Genomic DNA, 14,910 nt, shown 5'->3' with positions numbered 1-14,910 from the left:
CCTGCTTGGCTTGTCATCACCTCGACCTCCCCGCCCAGTGGGGCTGCTGTCCCGGCCGGTCAGGTCTTGGCAAAGCTTCCCCACTGATGCCAGCTTTGTGCTTCTCATAAAAGCCGTGTGTGTGTCAGTGCGCATGTGCACACATGGACGTGTGTGTGGTGTGTTTGTAGTGCGTGTATGTGTGGTACATGCATGTGCGTGATACTCATGGCGCGTGTGTGCTGTATATGCACGTGTCGTATTGTGCACACACATGGATGTGCATGTGTACTTGTGTGCATATGTGTATGCGCATGGCACACATGTGTATTATGTGTGCATGTGTTCCGTGTATATGTACATGTGTGGGGCGTGTGTATGTGTGTGCTATGTGTATATATGCAGGTATGTGGCGTCCATGGGTGTGCATGTGAGTGTATCGTAGGTGTACGTGTGTTCCATGTGTATGTGTATGTGTTTGGGGTGTATGTGGTGCATGTATGTATGTGCCGGTGTATGGTATGCATGTCTGTGTGTGTGTTTATGTGTGTTGTGTGTGCGTGCATATGGGTGTGCACGTGTGTATGTGTGCTGAATGTGCATGTGTATGGTGTGTATGTGTGTGGTATGCATTGTCTTACATGTGTGCATGTGCGTACACAGTGCATGTATGTGTGTGCTTGTGTATGTGTCTATGTGTTGAATGTGCGTGTGTATGTGTGTGCATGTGTGTATGCGTGTATCATGTGTGTGTCCGTGCAGTGTGTACATGTGTGTGCATGTGTGTGTCGTGTGCGCGTGTATGTCTGGGTACAGTGTCGTGCCCTGTGTGTACTAGGTGCTCTACGTTGTCACCTCGTGGCCATGCTGGGAGGGAGGGCTGGTCCCCACCTCATGCCCCGTCTCACAGATGACATCAGAAAGGCTGAGCAACCACGCAAGGCTGGAGCAGGCAGGGCTGCAGCTGGACTCGAGCTGGGCTGGGCTGGCAGCTCAGGGTGGTGTGGCGATGGGAGCTGCCCTGGTGCGGGGCAGGGGCCGGAGGTCTCGGAACGGATGCTGAGGGGCTGTGAAGGCTCCCTCTTTCCCGGGGAGCGCCGCTGCTGACCCGGGTGCAGTCCTGTGCCTGTCCTCCGGCCCGTGACTGTGTCACACTGACCCTTGCAGACACAGAACCAGGTGGCTGACCATCGGGCTGCTGCTGCGCCGAGGCGCGGACCCCAACCTGTGCCGTGTGCCCATGCACGCCCTGTTCTTCGCCGTGAAGGCCGGGGACGTGGCCGGGGTGAAGCTGCTGCTGGAGCACCGAGCCAGGACGGACATCCAGCTCCCCGCTGAGGTGGGACACGCGGCTGGGGGCGGGTCCGGCGAGGTGGGAGGGATGCGCTGACGGGGGCTTATTAGTGGCGAGAAGTCAGAGCGCTTGGTTTGAAATGTCCTCGCAGTGTTGTTTCTTCTCTGGCGGTGAGAACGCAGGCTCTTTGCTGTGCCAGGAGGCGTGCATGTGCCCTGGGGGTGGCCGGGACGGGCAGGTTCCTCTGGCTTCAGCTGCGGCTCGCTGTCCTCGCTCAGCGACAGGTGGGTCTCTCTTTGCCAGCCCCTTGGCCAGGCCATGCACCCCTTCTCTGCATGGAGGTAACCTGAGTACAGGAGAGTAGAATGTCCGTGGGAGACCAGGATAGTTTCATAACCTTCTAGGTTTACTGACGGGACTCCACGGTCGAAGCTAAGGTGGCAGCCCGTAAACTCGGCACAGATTACCATTCGCGTATTTGTCCCTTCTCTCCTTCCCGATCAGGCATCGGGCACTCACGTGGTCCTCTCTCCAGGCGCGGTTTGGCTCTATTTGAATGTTGGGGCGGATAACACGAGCAGGCCCAGAGAATGCCTGTGCGCGGTGGGCTGACGTCCTCCCGACCTTTCTCCATGGGCACCTGCTGTTACCCTGAGATGCTGCTTTGGGGGTTCTGGTTGTGGGGAGCACACAGCCCTCCGCTTCGCCCCCGGTCTGCTGCGCGCTCCTTGCCGGGCTCTCACATCTCCGTGGGGCCAGCACAGACTGAGCAGCTCCCGGAGACGGAGATGGTCCTCCTGCCAGTCTCTCAACAGATGGCCAGGGGCTGCTGTGGGTGGAGAAGGGACCGGCCCGGGCAGGGACCGGAGTCGGGAGCCGCGTGGCCATCCATGCTGTGGCATCCGAACGAGGGCCCGGCAGGAAGGGCAGTGGCTTTTCTCCGAGGAATGTAGGGACAGTTGGTCTAAAATGAAGACAGGGCCGCTCGCTGTCCGTAGGCCTGGCGGATGGAAACGCCTTAGGAACTGAAGTGCATGTCTCCGTGGTCCAATGTGGGCAGGCCTCGTGGTCCCAGATGTCACGACAGGGCTGGGGAGAATGCGGCATTGTGGGCTTTCTGAGAGAGGTGGGGCCTCGGGGGTGCCGCTCGCTGGGAGCGGGCCCTCACCCCTACCTGTGTTGCCTCTGCAGCTGGGGGCCCTTACACCCCTGCACATCGCAGCCGCCCTTCCCGGGGAGGAGGGCGTCAGGATAACGGAGCTGCTGCTCCACGCCGTCACAGACGTGGACGCCACGGCCGCCGACCAGGACGACGTGTACAAGCCGGGCAAGGTGCGCCGACCTGCCCCGTGGGGGCGGGCTGCTGTGGGCCCCGGGGGGCCTCTCTGCGCACCGTGCTGTCTGCTCAGTTCAGAATGTCACTTTCATTTCACGGCCCCTCACGAGCTTGATTACTGTTCCGTGGGCCCCAAGCCAGCCTGCGTCTGTCCGCACGTGTGTGGCTCCTTGCGTGCAGGGCCGAGGTGGGACGGGGCCCAGCTCTGACCCTCGCTGGGGCATGTGGCGGGTGCACTTGGGCCTGCGAGAGGGTTTTGCAGGAGGGCGCTCAGCCCCGCCACCTGGGGAGGGAGGCCACGTGCTCCAGCCCCCCGTGGGAACGTGCCTGTGGGGGGGCGCTGCTGCAGGGGGCTCCGGGCCCAGCCTGGCGCTGGGGGCCGGCACTTGCCCGCTCTGTCTGCACACAGCTGGACCTGTTGCCTTCAAGCCTGAAGCTCAACGGCGAGCCGGGCCCTCCCAGCAACTACTGCAGCAAGCACGCGTCTGTGCCGGCTGAGGGGGGCCGGACGGCTCTGCACGTGGCCTGTGAGCGCGAGGACAACTACAAGGTGAGCTGGGCGAGGCATGCGTGTACACGCACATCTCTACACGTGTGTGGGTGCCTTGGGTGTGCACACGCAAGTGCGTGCATGTGAGTGCATACATGTGTGTTCTGTGTGCACGTACCTGTGTGCATGCAAGCGTGTCTATGTGTGAGCTTGTACTTGTAGGTCAGTATGTCCGTGTCCGTGTGTACGTCTGTGTACACGCATATGTATCTGTGTGTGCGCGTTGGGGGCAGGGCAGGGAGCCAACACACCTGTCAGTCACCATCTCGGACTCGGGACCCCAGGTGGTCCTGTCTTGTAGAGCCCTGGGCTGTGACTCTCTGGCCCTGTGGCCAATGCCTCCTGTCGGCCTTGGGGATTAATTGTCAGCAAGGCGGGTGCAGGAACCTGTCAGAGGAGGCCGAGCGGCCGGGGAGGATGTGGGGGTAACTGAGAAGCAAACCTTGGCTTTGTGCTATAGTGGCCCACGCAGCCTGGGTCAGTAAGCCTCAGAGCATATAGTAAACTGGGCCTCAGTTTACCCACCCAAAAATGAAAATCATAGCCGGTCTCTCGGGTCCGTGGCATGGCTGTGGCACGGGGTGGTGATCGGGCATGCTGCCCTGTTGTGAGGGTGTGAGGGCCTGCATGAGGGGGGGTGCAGGGCGATGCTGGGTGGGGCAGGTGGGAGGTACCCACACACCTCCCTACTTCACAGCATCCCTTGTCGAAGCCTCCTTGGGCTCAGGCCACCATTCTGAGCCATCACGTGTGTGTGCCAGCAGGGAGGAGAGAAGGGGAGGCTTTCCCAGAAGCCCGTCAGCAGACTGGCGCTGGTATCTCCTTGGCCTGGCCGGGGCGGGGGGGGGGGGGGGCGGGGCGGGGGTGGAAGGGGAGTGCGCTTGGAGGCGGCCCAGCCAGCCCACTGGGTCTGCGCACCTGCAGGGGGAGCTGGAGCCTGGAAGAATCCTTGGGGTGGGGGAATCAAAGCAACAAGGGCTTCCAGCACTGCTGGAGAAGGGGAAGGAGAGCAGGGGAAGCTGAGGGGTCCCCGGCGAGAAGGGCAGGGAGGGCAAGGACGGGCCCTCCCTGCATGGAATGTCTTTTGCTGAGGCTGGGCTGCTCCTGCGCTCTGGTGTCCTGCACGATCCCTGAGCCCTGGGGCAGGGCGTGTTCCTCTGGCCATACCTACCACGTGCCAGCCTGGCTGTCATAGTCACGTGGTCGTGACTCTCCCCTTCCCTTCGGAAACAAGCTGTAGAGCACTCTGGGCACCATGTGTCCGCTCTGTTTTGTGTTGGAAATGATGTATGTTTAGAAAACATCTTCCCAGTTTGAGGATCCCCCCAGCCATCCACCCACCTATCCATGCATCCGTCCACAGTTTCGAACAGTCTCTGTGTGCCAGGCAAAGGTGCAGGTGTGGAGGAAATAGCAACTAAGTGACAAACTTGATCTTATGGCATTTGAGTTAATGATCAATGTCAGGTGCTCCTGGGCACGTCTTTAACCAGCGGTCCTGCCTTTCTCCCCACGCAGTGTGCCAGGGACATAGTCCGGCTCCTCCTGTCCCACAAAGCAAACCCCAACGTGCTGTGGAGTGGCCACTCCCCACTCTCCTTGTCCATCGCCAGCGGGAATGACCTGGTGAGCATGTTTTACACCCACTGACGTGCACCTGCAGTGTTTCTGCCTCAACGTGACCCCCTCCCTCGTCTTTCGGATTTGCTGTTGTTGGCGGTAGCATGAAGACAGCATGATGTAAGGGGCACGGTGGACCCCTCCCAAGGGCATGGAGCTCCTCAGGGAGAGAAGGGTATAGAAAGGAAGGTGAGCTATGAGGAGGGTTTAGCTGGGTGGATGCCTCCTCAGGGCGGGTGGATCACAACCCCTGCTTATCCCAGTCATTGACCCCTCGGCACACTGGGAAAGGAACCTTGGCCACTTCCCATCTCCTGCTGCCGCCAAGGATGTATGTGTCCACCACCCATCCATCCACCTGTCTATCCATTCATTCATTCACTTGCCCACCCCATGTATCCACACATCTATCCATCTGTCTACCCACCCACCCACCCACCCACCCAGCAATCCTTCCTCCATTCTTCCACCCAGCCAGCCAGCCAACCAACCAACCACACACACATCCACTCGTCCACATCCAGCCAGCCAGCCAGCCACACATCCATTTTTCCATCCTTCTAACCACCCATGCATCCATCCATTCTTCCTTCCTTCCTTCCTTCCTTCCTTCCTTCCTTCCTTCCTTCCTTCCTTCCATCTATCCATCCTTCCACCCATTTATCCATCATCCATCATCTTTCCTTCTTCCCTTCCTCCTGCCATTGATCTATAATATATACACCCATTCATCCTTTCATTTAACTGTTGTTTTTTGAGCACCCACTACGTTCCAGGCAGGCACCCTTCTAGGCATTAGGTGTTGAATAAAATAAGGTCCCTGCCTTCAAGGATCCTGGTGTGGGAGACAGACCATAATCCAGTGTGTCACAAAATTTCAGATGGTGATAAGTGCTGTGGAGAGAGTAACAGCTGGATAAGGGTACAGAATGATGGAGGGCGGGCTGTTGTAGTGGGTGACCAGCGGGTGACCAGCGGGCGAGGTGACATATCAGCAGGGCCTGAAGAAGAGGAAGGCATTATCAATGAGGGCTGTGGGGGCTTCTGTGGTCCTTCTCTCCCCTCCCTTCGAGTGCATTGAGTCATTCACTGAGCAAGTTGTGGGGGGCACCTGCTCTCTACCTAGTTGTGTAGGTGGGGCGAGGCAGAGTAGGGAGCTGCTTTCTGGGGGAAGGAAGCTCTTGAGAGGGCCACACACCAGTGTGTCTCACGTCCAGCCAAGCTGCTGTCACTCCTGGCTTCCTGGTGGTACGTGGGCCAGTGGCTGGGGATACGGCAGGGAGTAGGTGAGGCTTGCCCCATTCTGCATCTGGTCAGGTGATCCTGGTGACTCAGGTGCCTAGGGGGCAAAGGCAGACTGGTCCCAGGGATGAGGGGCTGATGTGACACACACCAGGCCCTGTGCTGGCCCCTGGGCTGGAAAGTAAGACATGAGCTGGGAGCACTTTGGAGCAATTGGACAACATGCAGAAAAAGTGCCAGACCTGGGCTGCCGGGGTGGGTGTCGCACCTGCGAGTGCCCTCTCCCTGCCCCAACCTCGTCCCCTGAGCCGGGGTGGCAGTCGTACCTGCGAGTGGGATGTGTGGCAAGTGGCCAGGTGTGGCTGCCACCGTGCAGAAGCCTTACTCTGGACACTTCCTCCGCATGCGAGGAGAGGGGCTGGTGGGCGCTGACAAGCTTCTCCTTGTCCAGATTGTGAAGGAGCTTCTGTCCCACGGAGCTGACCCCAACCTGCTGCTGACCAAGGGTTTGGGCAGCGCCCTGTGTGTTGCCTGCGACCTCACCTATGAACACCAGAGGAGCACGGACAGCAAGCTGGCCCTGGTGAGGGCTGAGGCTGGGCGGGGCGGGTGTGTGGGGCAGCGGGCCCCGGCATGTGGGGTCTGGGGGGCGTGTGCTGGAACCCTTGGTCTAGCCTTCATTCCTGGCAGGTAGGGTTTCAAGTGATCTTGCTCTGCGATGTTCAAATACTTGAGAAAGAACAGAAAATTCTCGCCTTTTCTATTGTATCGGCCTAAACACGTGAAATGTAAGCCCACTCAACAGGCCGGACAAAAGTCCTCTGGTTTGTCTCGAGAAAGACATGGGCCATCCCTTTGGTTGGGCTGCAGGACTGTAGATTTTCTAAGTAGAGCAGACATTGGCCAGGGAGCCTGGTCAGGGACCTGCTGGAATGGCATTGGGGCTACCCTGCGTGGGGATCCGGGGGGCTACCATGCCCTGGGTGGAGGGTCCGGGGGCTGCCATGCCCCAGGCGGGGGTCTGGGGTGCCATGCCCTGGGCAGGGGTCCGGGGGGTGCCTTGCCCCCCAGTGGGGGCCTGGGGGCGGTACCTTGCCCCCCAGGTGGGAGTCTGGGGGGTGCTGTACCCTGGGCGGGGGTCCGGGGTGCCGTGTCCTAGCTATGGACATGGTTTGCTGGTAGCACTGCTTCTTTCGGGTGGGCTCAGTTGTGACCAGGAGGCACTCTGTGCTTTGCAGGTCCTGGATTCTGTGCTGTTCCCTCAGAGTCCCCATCGTCTTCCCAGCTGCTCTGGCCCTGCCAGCTGCCCAGACACGTCCCCTTGTGCGTCTGCCCCCTCCTCACTCCTATGCCAGGGCCCTGGGTCTGCCACGGCAGCGCGGCGTGGGCAGGCCCTACCTGTGCTATGATCTCGCCCCTGCCTACACCTACGTGGGGCGGCTCCCTGTGGGCTCCTCGCTGCCCTGGCTCCATCGGGGGCCGCAGTGTGGCTCCCTGAGAGCTGGAAGCACCAGAGGGGGGAGGGGCAATGAGAGCCTGGCTTTCTGGAGGCTGTCACACTTCACAAAAGTTCAACTTTAAGGAAAAAGAAGTAAGACCCCTTTTCTTGAGCTGCTGTTTCCGGATCCCATTTTAAGGATCCTGCCTTGATCCCGATCTGTCCTCTAAGCGCCTGGAAGTGCCTGCATTCGCGCTTCCGGGGCCTCTCAGTGCTGCGTTCCGGATCTGGGGAGGGGGGGCAGGTCTGCTTTGCTCCAACCATGCCATCTGCCTCCGTAATTGTTTGGCAAGTGGAAGGACTCTCGCTTTCTTGACCCTTAAATCGTCTTGTCTTTGACCTTGGGAGCCTTCCCCTGGTCCCCTCAGCCCCTGATGTTTGCCGTGCTTTCTGGCACATCAGCGGGGACCCTCGCACACCTGCGGGTTCTTGCCCTGACTCCAAATCAGCCAACCAGCTGGTTTTTCAAAGATTGACTTACAACTTACTCATTTACTGATTTTTATTACAACGAACGCGTTAAAGTTAGGAGGCCGGCACAGTGACGCCACATCCCCTCTCCTAGACGCACTGGTTATTAACAGCTCCGCTCCCCCCTCCCCATCCTCTGGCTTCCCTCCGCCCTGCACCGAGTCGGCCCCAGCTGGGTGTCCATCATGCTACCCCACCGAGCCAGTGCACATGCATGGGGTGTTTGATAGGGGCCCGCCACACCCGGCCCTCCCCCGACCCCTGCCCTCCTGACATCTGCAGGCCCTCCCCACCCTCCAACTGCATCCTTCAACCCCCTGCTCTGACGTGAGCCTGAGCCAGTCGTTGCAGCAGTTGCAGCCGGCTTCTCCGAGGGTGTGTCTCTGAGGTGTAAATGGCCCAGATGACCATGGAAGGGCCAACGTCCTCGTCCTCTCGGTGCTTCCCCAGTAGAAGGCACCCCACCCCCGTCCCTGCATCTACCGCTAAATGCATCACCCTCTTGGGATGTGGGCGGTCAGCGCTCCTGAACAGGAGAGGCCTTCAGCACCTTGGGTTCTGGCCGCAGACGGGGTCAGCGCAGTTGGGGACAGGCTCGGGGCCTCCTGTCCGCTGGAACTGTGCAATGCTGGCTGTTCGGGACCGCTGTGCGCCCCCTGAGCGATGGCCTGCTTGCACTTGGCCGGGAAGTAGGCCATATGCAGTGTGGGCGGCGTCGGCGGATGGCAGCCTGTTTTTCACCTGCTTGGACGGGGCCGCATGGAGCCCCGTGGTTTTGCTGTTGGGTTAGAAGTCCTAGCTAAAACTCCAAGACCTGGAGCCTCTTTGTGGAACCCGCCCCCTCCCTCCTCGGAGTGCAGGTGAGCACCTCTGTTGGGTGCCATTTGCTGTGAATGCGATGGGTGGTAAGGAGCTAGAGACTTGCCAGAAGTCGCTCAGGCACGCTGACGAACACGCCTTTGTCCGCACGTGCTCGCACAGACATCCACAGTCACCGAGCGCCCTGCATGGGTGGGAGGGGGTTAGGACGTGCTCGGTGGTTGCCCTCCTGTTGCTTTTGGTCTGGGGACTGGGACAGTAACCAGCTGCAAGTTACAGATGCGTGGCAACTTCCTGGTGTGGTGGGGGGTGGGGGGTCCCTTAGCACTGGCCCAGCCCCGACCTACCTTGTGCTCCGCCCTAACTTCTCCTCCGTGGGGTCGACACGTCTGTCCTGTCTGTCTGCTGACTCCGCACAGCTGAGAGGGTGGCCTCCCTGGGTAACGAGGGTGACGACGGCCCTTGCGGGCAGCACCTGCTCTCCCGCCGGGGGCTCTGTCCTCGGGCCGCCCCCTGCCGCCCAGTGACGGCGTGGAAGCTGCGGGTGCCGGGGGCCACAGTGCTGGGCACCCGGTTCCGAACCCTGCCTTCTGGTGGCTGGGCGTCCACACACGTGTGACCCAGGCTCTGATCTCCACAGATCGACCGGCTAATTAATTATGGGGCTGACATCCTGAACCCTGTGACGCTCACGCAGGGGGACAAGGTGGCTGTGGGCACCGCTGTCGACTACGGGTATTTCAAATTCTACCAGGTACGGCCCTGAGAGTCCCATTGGTGATGGGGGTAGAGGAGCCGGGGCCCTTGGAGTGTCTCAGGCAAGGCTGGGCCCGGGACCTTCCCGCCTCTGACGGAAGCCGGCTCGGGTTGGCACCCTTAGCGCACCCCGCTGGCGGGGCTGCGGTCGCCAACTTTCTGAGTGTGGCTCTGCACCGTCCTCACGACGAGGAGGTGGGCTCCCCGCCCGTGTCCCCGCTGGGGGCTGGGGGCCGGGGCCCCGCGGTCTCTGGTGCTGACAGGTGCATGCCGCAGGACCGGAAGATCGCCCACTGCCCCTTCCACACGCTGACGCCCGCTGAGCGGGAGGTGTTTCTGGCCCGCAAGAGGCTCCTGGAGTACATGGGCTTTCAGCTGCGCCGTGCCGTCTTCGCCAAGGAGAGCCAGTGGGATCCGAAGCTGCTGACCCTGAGCAAGAGAGGTGGGTGCCAGTGGCTCGGCGGGGCGGCCGGCGCCATCCGCCATCGGTGGGGGAGGCTGCTGCTCCGCCCCCTTGCGTGCAGTGGGATTCCCGCCTCCTGGGGGAGCCCCAGGTGTCTGGGGCTGGGTTTCCTGAGGCCGTGGGGGGAGGAGCCAGATGGGACGGGATGGGAGGGAGCTTTCCTGCGCTGCCCAGGCTCGCCCTTGTGTCCCGCCCTCCACGGAGGTCATGCAGAGACCTCGAGAGAGATGGGGAGATGAGCCTGGGGAGAGAGGAAACCTAGAGAAGTCTTCAGGCCCCACTGTGGGACTGCGTCCAGGAGCACGGTGCCCAGTGCCAGGGGGCACCACGTGCTGCCTGTCCTGCTGTCACTGGTGGAGGGCATGACGCCCGAGGCAGGGCCAGGTCCGGCTGAGCTGTTTCAGGCTGCTACGCGGCCCTCCTGTGGGAAGCCGCAGGGCCTTTGCTCCCTGACAGCCCGGCGGCCCCAGGACTCTGCTTCGCTCTCTTGTGGGCAGGGTTCATGGGGGCAGGCCTGCCGCTCCGCAGAAGGCCAGCAGGGAAGTGTGCCTGCGAGACACTCTTGGCTGGGGCCACAGGTTCCCGAGGCGGACTGGTCAGCTCTGGAGCAGCAGGAAGAGGGACCTGCTCTGTCTCTGCTTGGAGAGCCGCATCCTGGGGCCTGAAATGGTGACTGTGCCGCTGCCTGGTGTTGCCTGGTTTGGGGGTGCAGCCCTGGGTCCTACGCAGGCTGGTCGAGGGGCAACACGCAGCAGAGCCAGCCAAGGGAGCTGAGTTTCGGGCGAAAGCCTAGAGGGAAGGGCTGCAGGGTCATTTGACTTGGGGGACAGGCTTATGGATCCCGAGAAGGATCTGGAAAACACCTAAGTGCATGCAGGGAGTTCTCTTCTTAGATGTAGTAATGACGATTTAGCTTCTAACAAGAATTGGACTCCTGGTGACCAGCCATCAGCTGAGAGCCAAGCACGCTTCCCTGGAGAGCAGGACGCTGTGTAGGACCAGCCCCTTAGCGCACTGGTCAGCCATCTGTGTCTCCTCTGCATGACAGGGCATCCCCAGAAAGTAAAGTCACATACCCAGGATGGTGGCCTTTGCACCCACGTCACCAAGGGGGCTGGGGTTGCGACCGCCAGGAGTAACACGGTCACTGCTCTGGCTGTGGTTGCATAGGAGAGGCTCTCCCTCTGCGTGGTGCTTGCTGCTCCTTCTGAGCTCTGCCTTGGCTGCCAGGCCTCTGCACCCCAACACAGCTTGACTTCTGCACCCCGGCTCCCTGACCTCTGCACACCAGCTGCCCGACCTCTGCACCCTGGCTGTCACATGATCATTTTAATTGATGTAGAAAATCATTTGACAAAATCCAATACCCTTTCATGATAAAAAAAACATACAACAAGCAAGGAATAGAGGGGCACTTGCTTAACCTGATTAGGGACACCTACAAAAAGGCCCACAGTGTACGTTAGACTCTAAGGTGGAGAACGGGATGCTTTCTCCCTGATATCAGGAAGAACACAGGAATGCGTTCTCTCACCATTTCTGTTTGATGATGTGCTGGAGTTGTTAGCCAGTGTAACTAGGCAAGAAAAAGAAAGTCATTCAGATTGGAAAGGAAAAACTTAAACTATCTCTCTTTGCAGAAATTATCTTGTGGATTGAAAATCCTGGTAATCCACTTTTTAAACTGAAACTAATATTAAACTAAACATATAAGTATTAAAATACAAAATATAAAGACAAAACTGGTGACACTATTGAAAGTAACGAATGCATTTGGTAAGGGTGGGGATATAAGATCGATATGCAAAAATCAATAGCATGTCTATACAATCGCAGCAAGCAAACCAAAAATGAGATTTAAAAAATTCCATTTACAACAGCGTCAATAAAAATAGAATACTTGTGAGCATATTTAACAAAAGCCGTGCAAAACTTACACTCTGAAAACTACAATACATTGCTGAAGTTAAAGGAGCCCTCAGTAAATGGGAAGACATCTCCTTATCAGAATCCCACTGCCGCCTTTGTACAAATTGAGAAGCTGATTTTAGCATTCACATGGAGTTACAAAGGTCCCAGAAAAGCTACAGCAAACTTGAAAGAAAAGAGTGAAGTGGAAAGACTCATACTTCCTAAATTGAGACTTACTGCAAAACGACAATAAAGAGTGAGGCGCTGGCACGAAGACAGACATACGGACCAACGGCATAGAATGCAGATCCCAGAAATATATACATGTGTATGTCAGCTGATTTTCAGTAAGGATGCTAACACTTTGTAATGAGGGTATGAACAGAGTTTTCAACAGATGGTACTGGGACAAGGGGTTATCCAGACACAATAGAATGAGGTTTGACCCTACCTCACTCCACACACAAAAGTGAATTCAACTTGGACTGAAGACCTAAATGCAAGAGCTTAAACTATAAATCTCTTCAAAGAAATATAGAAACAAATCTTCATATCCTCAGAGTTGGCAATGAATTCCTAGATATGACACCAAAAGAATAATGAAAGAAAAAAATGGATAAATCGGATTTCATCAGAATTAAAAACGTTTGTGCTTCAAAGGACACTATCAAGAAAATGAAAAGACAAACCACAGTATGGAGATAAATCAAAAATCATATAATTTGTAAGAGACTTGAATGTAGAATAAATTAAAAACTCTTATTTTAACTGCATAATAAAGACAATAACTGAATTTAAAAATGGACAAAGCGTATGAATAGAAATTTCTCTGAATGAATATCTACGGACGGTGAACAAGCACGTGGAAAGATGCTTGCTGTCATTAGTTCCCGGGGACATACACACCAACTGCACTGGGCTGTCGCTCCGCACCCTCCAGGACGGCTAGAATCCGGAAGCCAGCACGCGTTGGTGAAGATGTGGAGCAAGCGGAGCCTCCCGCACCGCTGCTGGGAGCACAATGGCACAGGTTCTTTGGAAAGCGGTCTGGCTGTTCCTTAAATGTTCATCATAGAGTTACTGTACGACCCAGCGATTCCATTCCTTGGTATGTCCTCGAGAGAAATGGGAACACGTGTCCACACAAACCTTGTGCTCAAATGTTTATAGCAGCATTATTTATAAAAGCCAAGAACAGAAACAAACCAAATACCTATCAACTGATGACTGGAGAAGCACACTGTGGTGTGTCCACATCGATCAGAAACAATGGACCACCCGTGCACTACGGCATGGATGAAGCCCAGTGTTGCTTTAGGCAAAAGAATCTAGTCATCTAAGGTCACACTCACACCGTATGATTCCATTCATAGGAAATCCATAGAGACAGAAAGTGGGTCAGCGGTTGCCTAGGACAGGAGGCATAGCGGTTGTCAGGGGCCGGGCTCGGATTCGGGCTGATGGGCATGTTGTAAAGGTGCTGATGGCGATGGCTGCACTTCCGTGAACGTACTACCCGCCGTGCGCTTCACATGTGTGAACCGGATGGAATCGAATGGTAGGTCAGCGGAGCTGTCAGAGCCCCCGCCCTAACACACAGAGATGCTCTCCTTCACTCTGCCTGTGGCCTTCGGAAGAAGTGACCACGATGCTGGGGCTGTGCCAGACCCACTTCCGGTTCTGCTTGATCTTCTCGTCCCCTCTCCCAGAAGCTTTGCCCTGGGGCCACGTGGTCCTCACAACAGTGGCTTTGACTTGGGGCACAGTATCACGAGCTGGCTCCTGGGCCCACTCTCGAGCCGCCGGGAGCAGCTGCGGTGCAGCCCTGGGTGCTAGTGGGCACCGGGAGGATGGGGAGGAAGGAGCAGCTCCCGCCTTCTCTGTTCTTGGGGCCAGCAGGTGTCCGGGCGGTTCCTGCCAAATTAGAGGTTAGGTGGCCTTCCTTGGGGGGACTGACATGCTGTGGAGGGGGGCAGTGGAACCCGTGACCATCTTTGGGGGGGCCTCACTGGCCTTTGGTCCCCAGCCCGTGTGTGTTCTGCTGCCAGCTGCCAGAGAGCAGAGCCAGGAACCTTCACTCGGGAGAGCGTGTTCTGGTCAAGGCCAAAGAAGCCTGGTGGCCTCTTAATGCTGTGGAGAGAGGGGTACACTGAGCCAGCCAATGGCAAAGACGCAGGGTGGCCAGGAGGCTGCAGAGGCCCGGCCAGGGATGCAGGAGCAGAGGGAAGCCAAGGGGTGAAGCCCCCTCCCCAGAGTCTGTGGACTCCCCAGCGGCCCCAGCCCCTTCTCGGTCTCCTCAGAGTTGCCTCGGTCTGTAAAAGGCTTGGGGTCCCTGCTGATTCCCCGCAGTGCCGGAAACGGGCTCAGCGCAGGAGAGTGGTTGAGGTGGGCGGCTTCGGCTCCCGATGCCGGCGGCGTCACGGTGCAGCTAGCAGGACCCGCGGAGCCTAACGTGGTTCTCTGTTGCTGCAGTGGAGCTGACCCCCTACCAAAGGCTGAAGCGGAGAAGTACCAGCCCGTCCAAAGCGCTACACGTGGGGGAGCAAGAGCTGTAAGTGGCTGCCGTGGCCGTGGGCCGGGCCATGTGGCCTGGCCGGGCCACCCCTGCCCACGACGGCCTTGCTGTGTCCGAGCCTTGTGGGCGTGGGCCAAAAGTGCGTGACAGAGGGGGTCACAGGTGCGCTCTTGCAGTGGCCCAGTGGGCTTTGAGCCCGGGCTCTGCTTCTTGAAGACCTCTGCTGTCACAGTGGGTGTACTGCCCTGGGCCCCTGCATCCCTCCCGGCCCCTCCATCACCGGGCCCTCCCTGGGATCATGGCTCTGCACCCACCCTGCTCTTCCAGAACAGTCTCTCTACATAAACGTGAACCTTACCGTCCCCGTGGGCATCCTGGAAGGTGCCGGCCCAGGAAACCCTGGTGGGTGAGGTGGGGGTGCTGAGCGGGGACAGGCTGGGGGTGGCGTCCACACTG

The 14,910-nt window shown here is 58.3% G+C and overlaps 1 protein-coding gene across 1 annotated transcript; it reads left to right on the top strand.

The window, feature by feature from the left end:
• The first annotated feature begins 397 nt into the window (after positions 1–397).
• LOC123790093 (ankyrin repeat and MYND domain-containing protein 1-like) lies at positions 398–14,702 on the top strand. The gene is made up of 10 exons (XM_087861007.1): positions 398–409; positions 890–1,023; positions 1,147–1,318; positions 2,465–2,605; positions 3,019–3,159; positions 4,678–4,785; positions 6,473–6,604; positions 9,450–9,563; positions 9,842–10,007; positions 14,412–14,702. Exons 1-10 carry the CDS (start codon positions 398–400, stop codon positions 14,492–14,494), a joined length of 1,203 nt encoding a protein of 400 aa, XP_087717133.1. The 3' UTR covers positions 14,495–14,702.
• The last annotated feature ends 208 nt before the right edge of the window (positions 14,703–14,910 follow it).

Source organism: Ursus americanus, chromosome 1 (genome assembly GCF_024610735.1).
Source record: "Ursus americanus isolate L20-20 chromosome 1, mUrsAme1.1.p, whole genome shotgun sequence".
Lineage (NCBI taxonomy): Eukaryota > Metazoa > Chordata > Mammalia > Carnivora > Ursidae > Ursus > Ursus americanus.
This window is presented reverse-complemented; position numbering and strand designations above follow the sequence as displayed.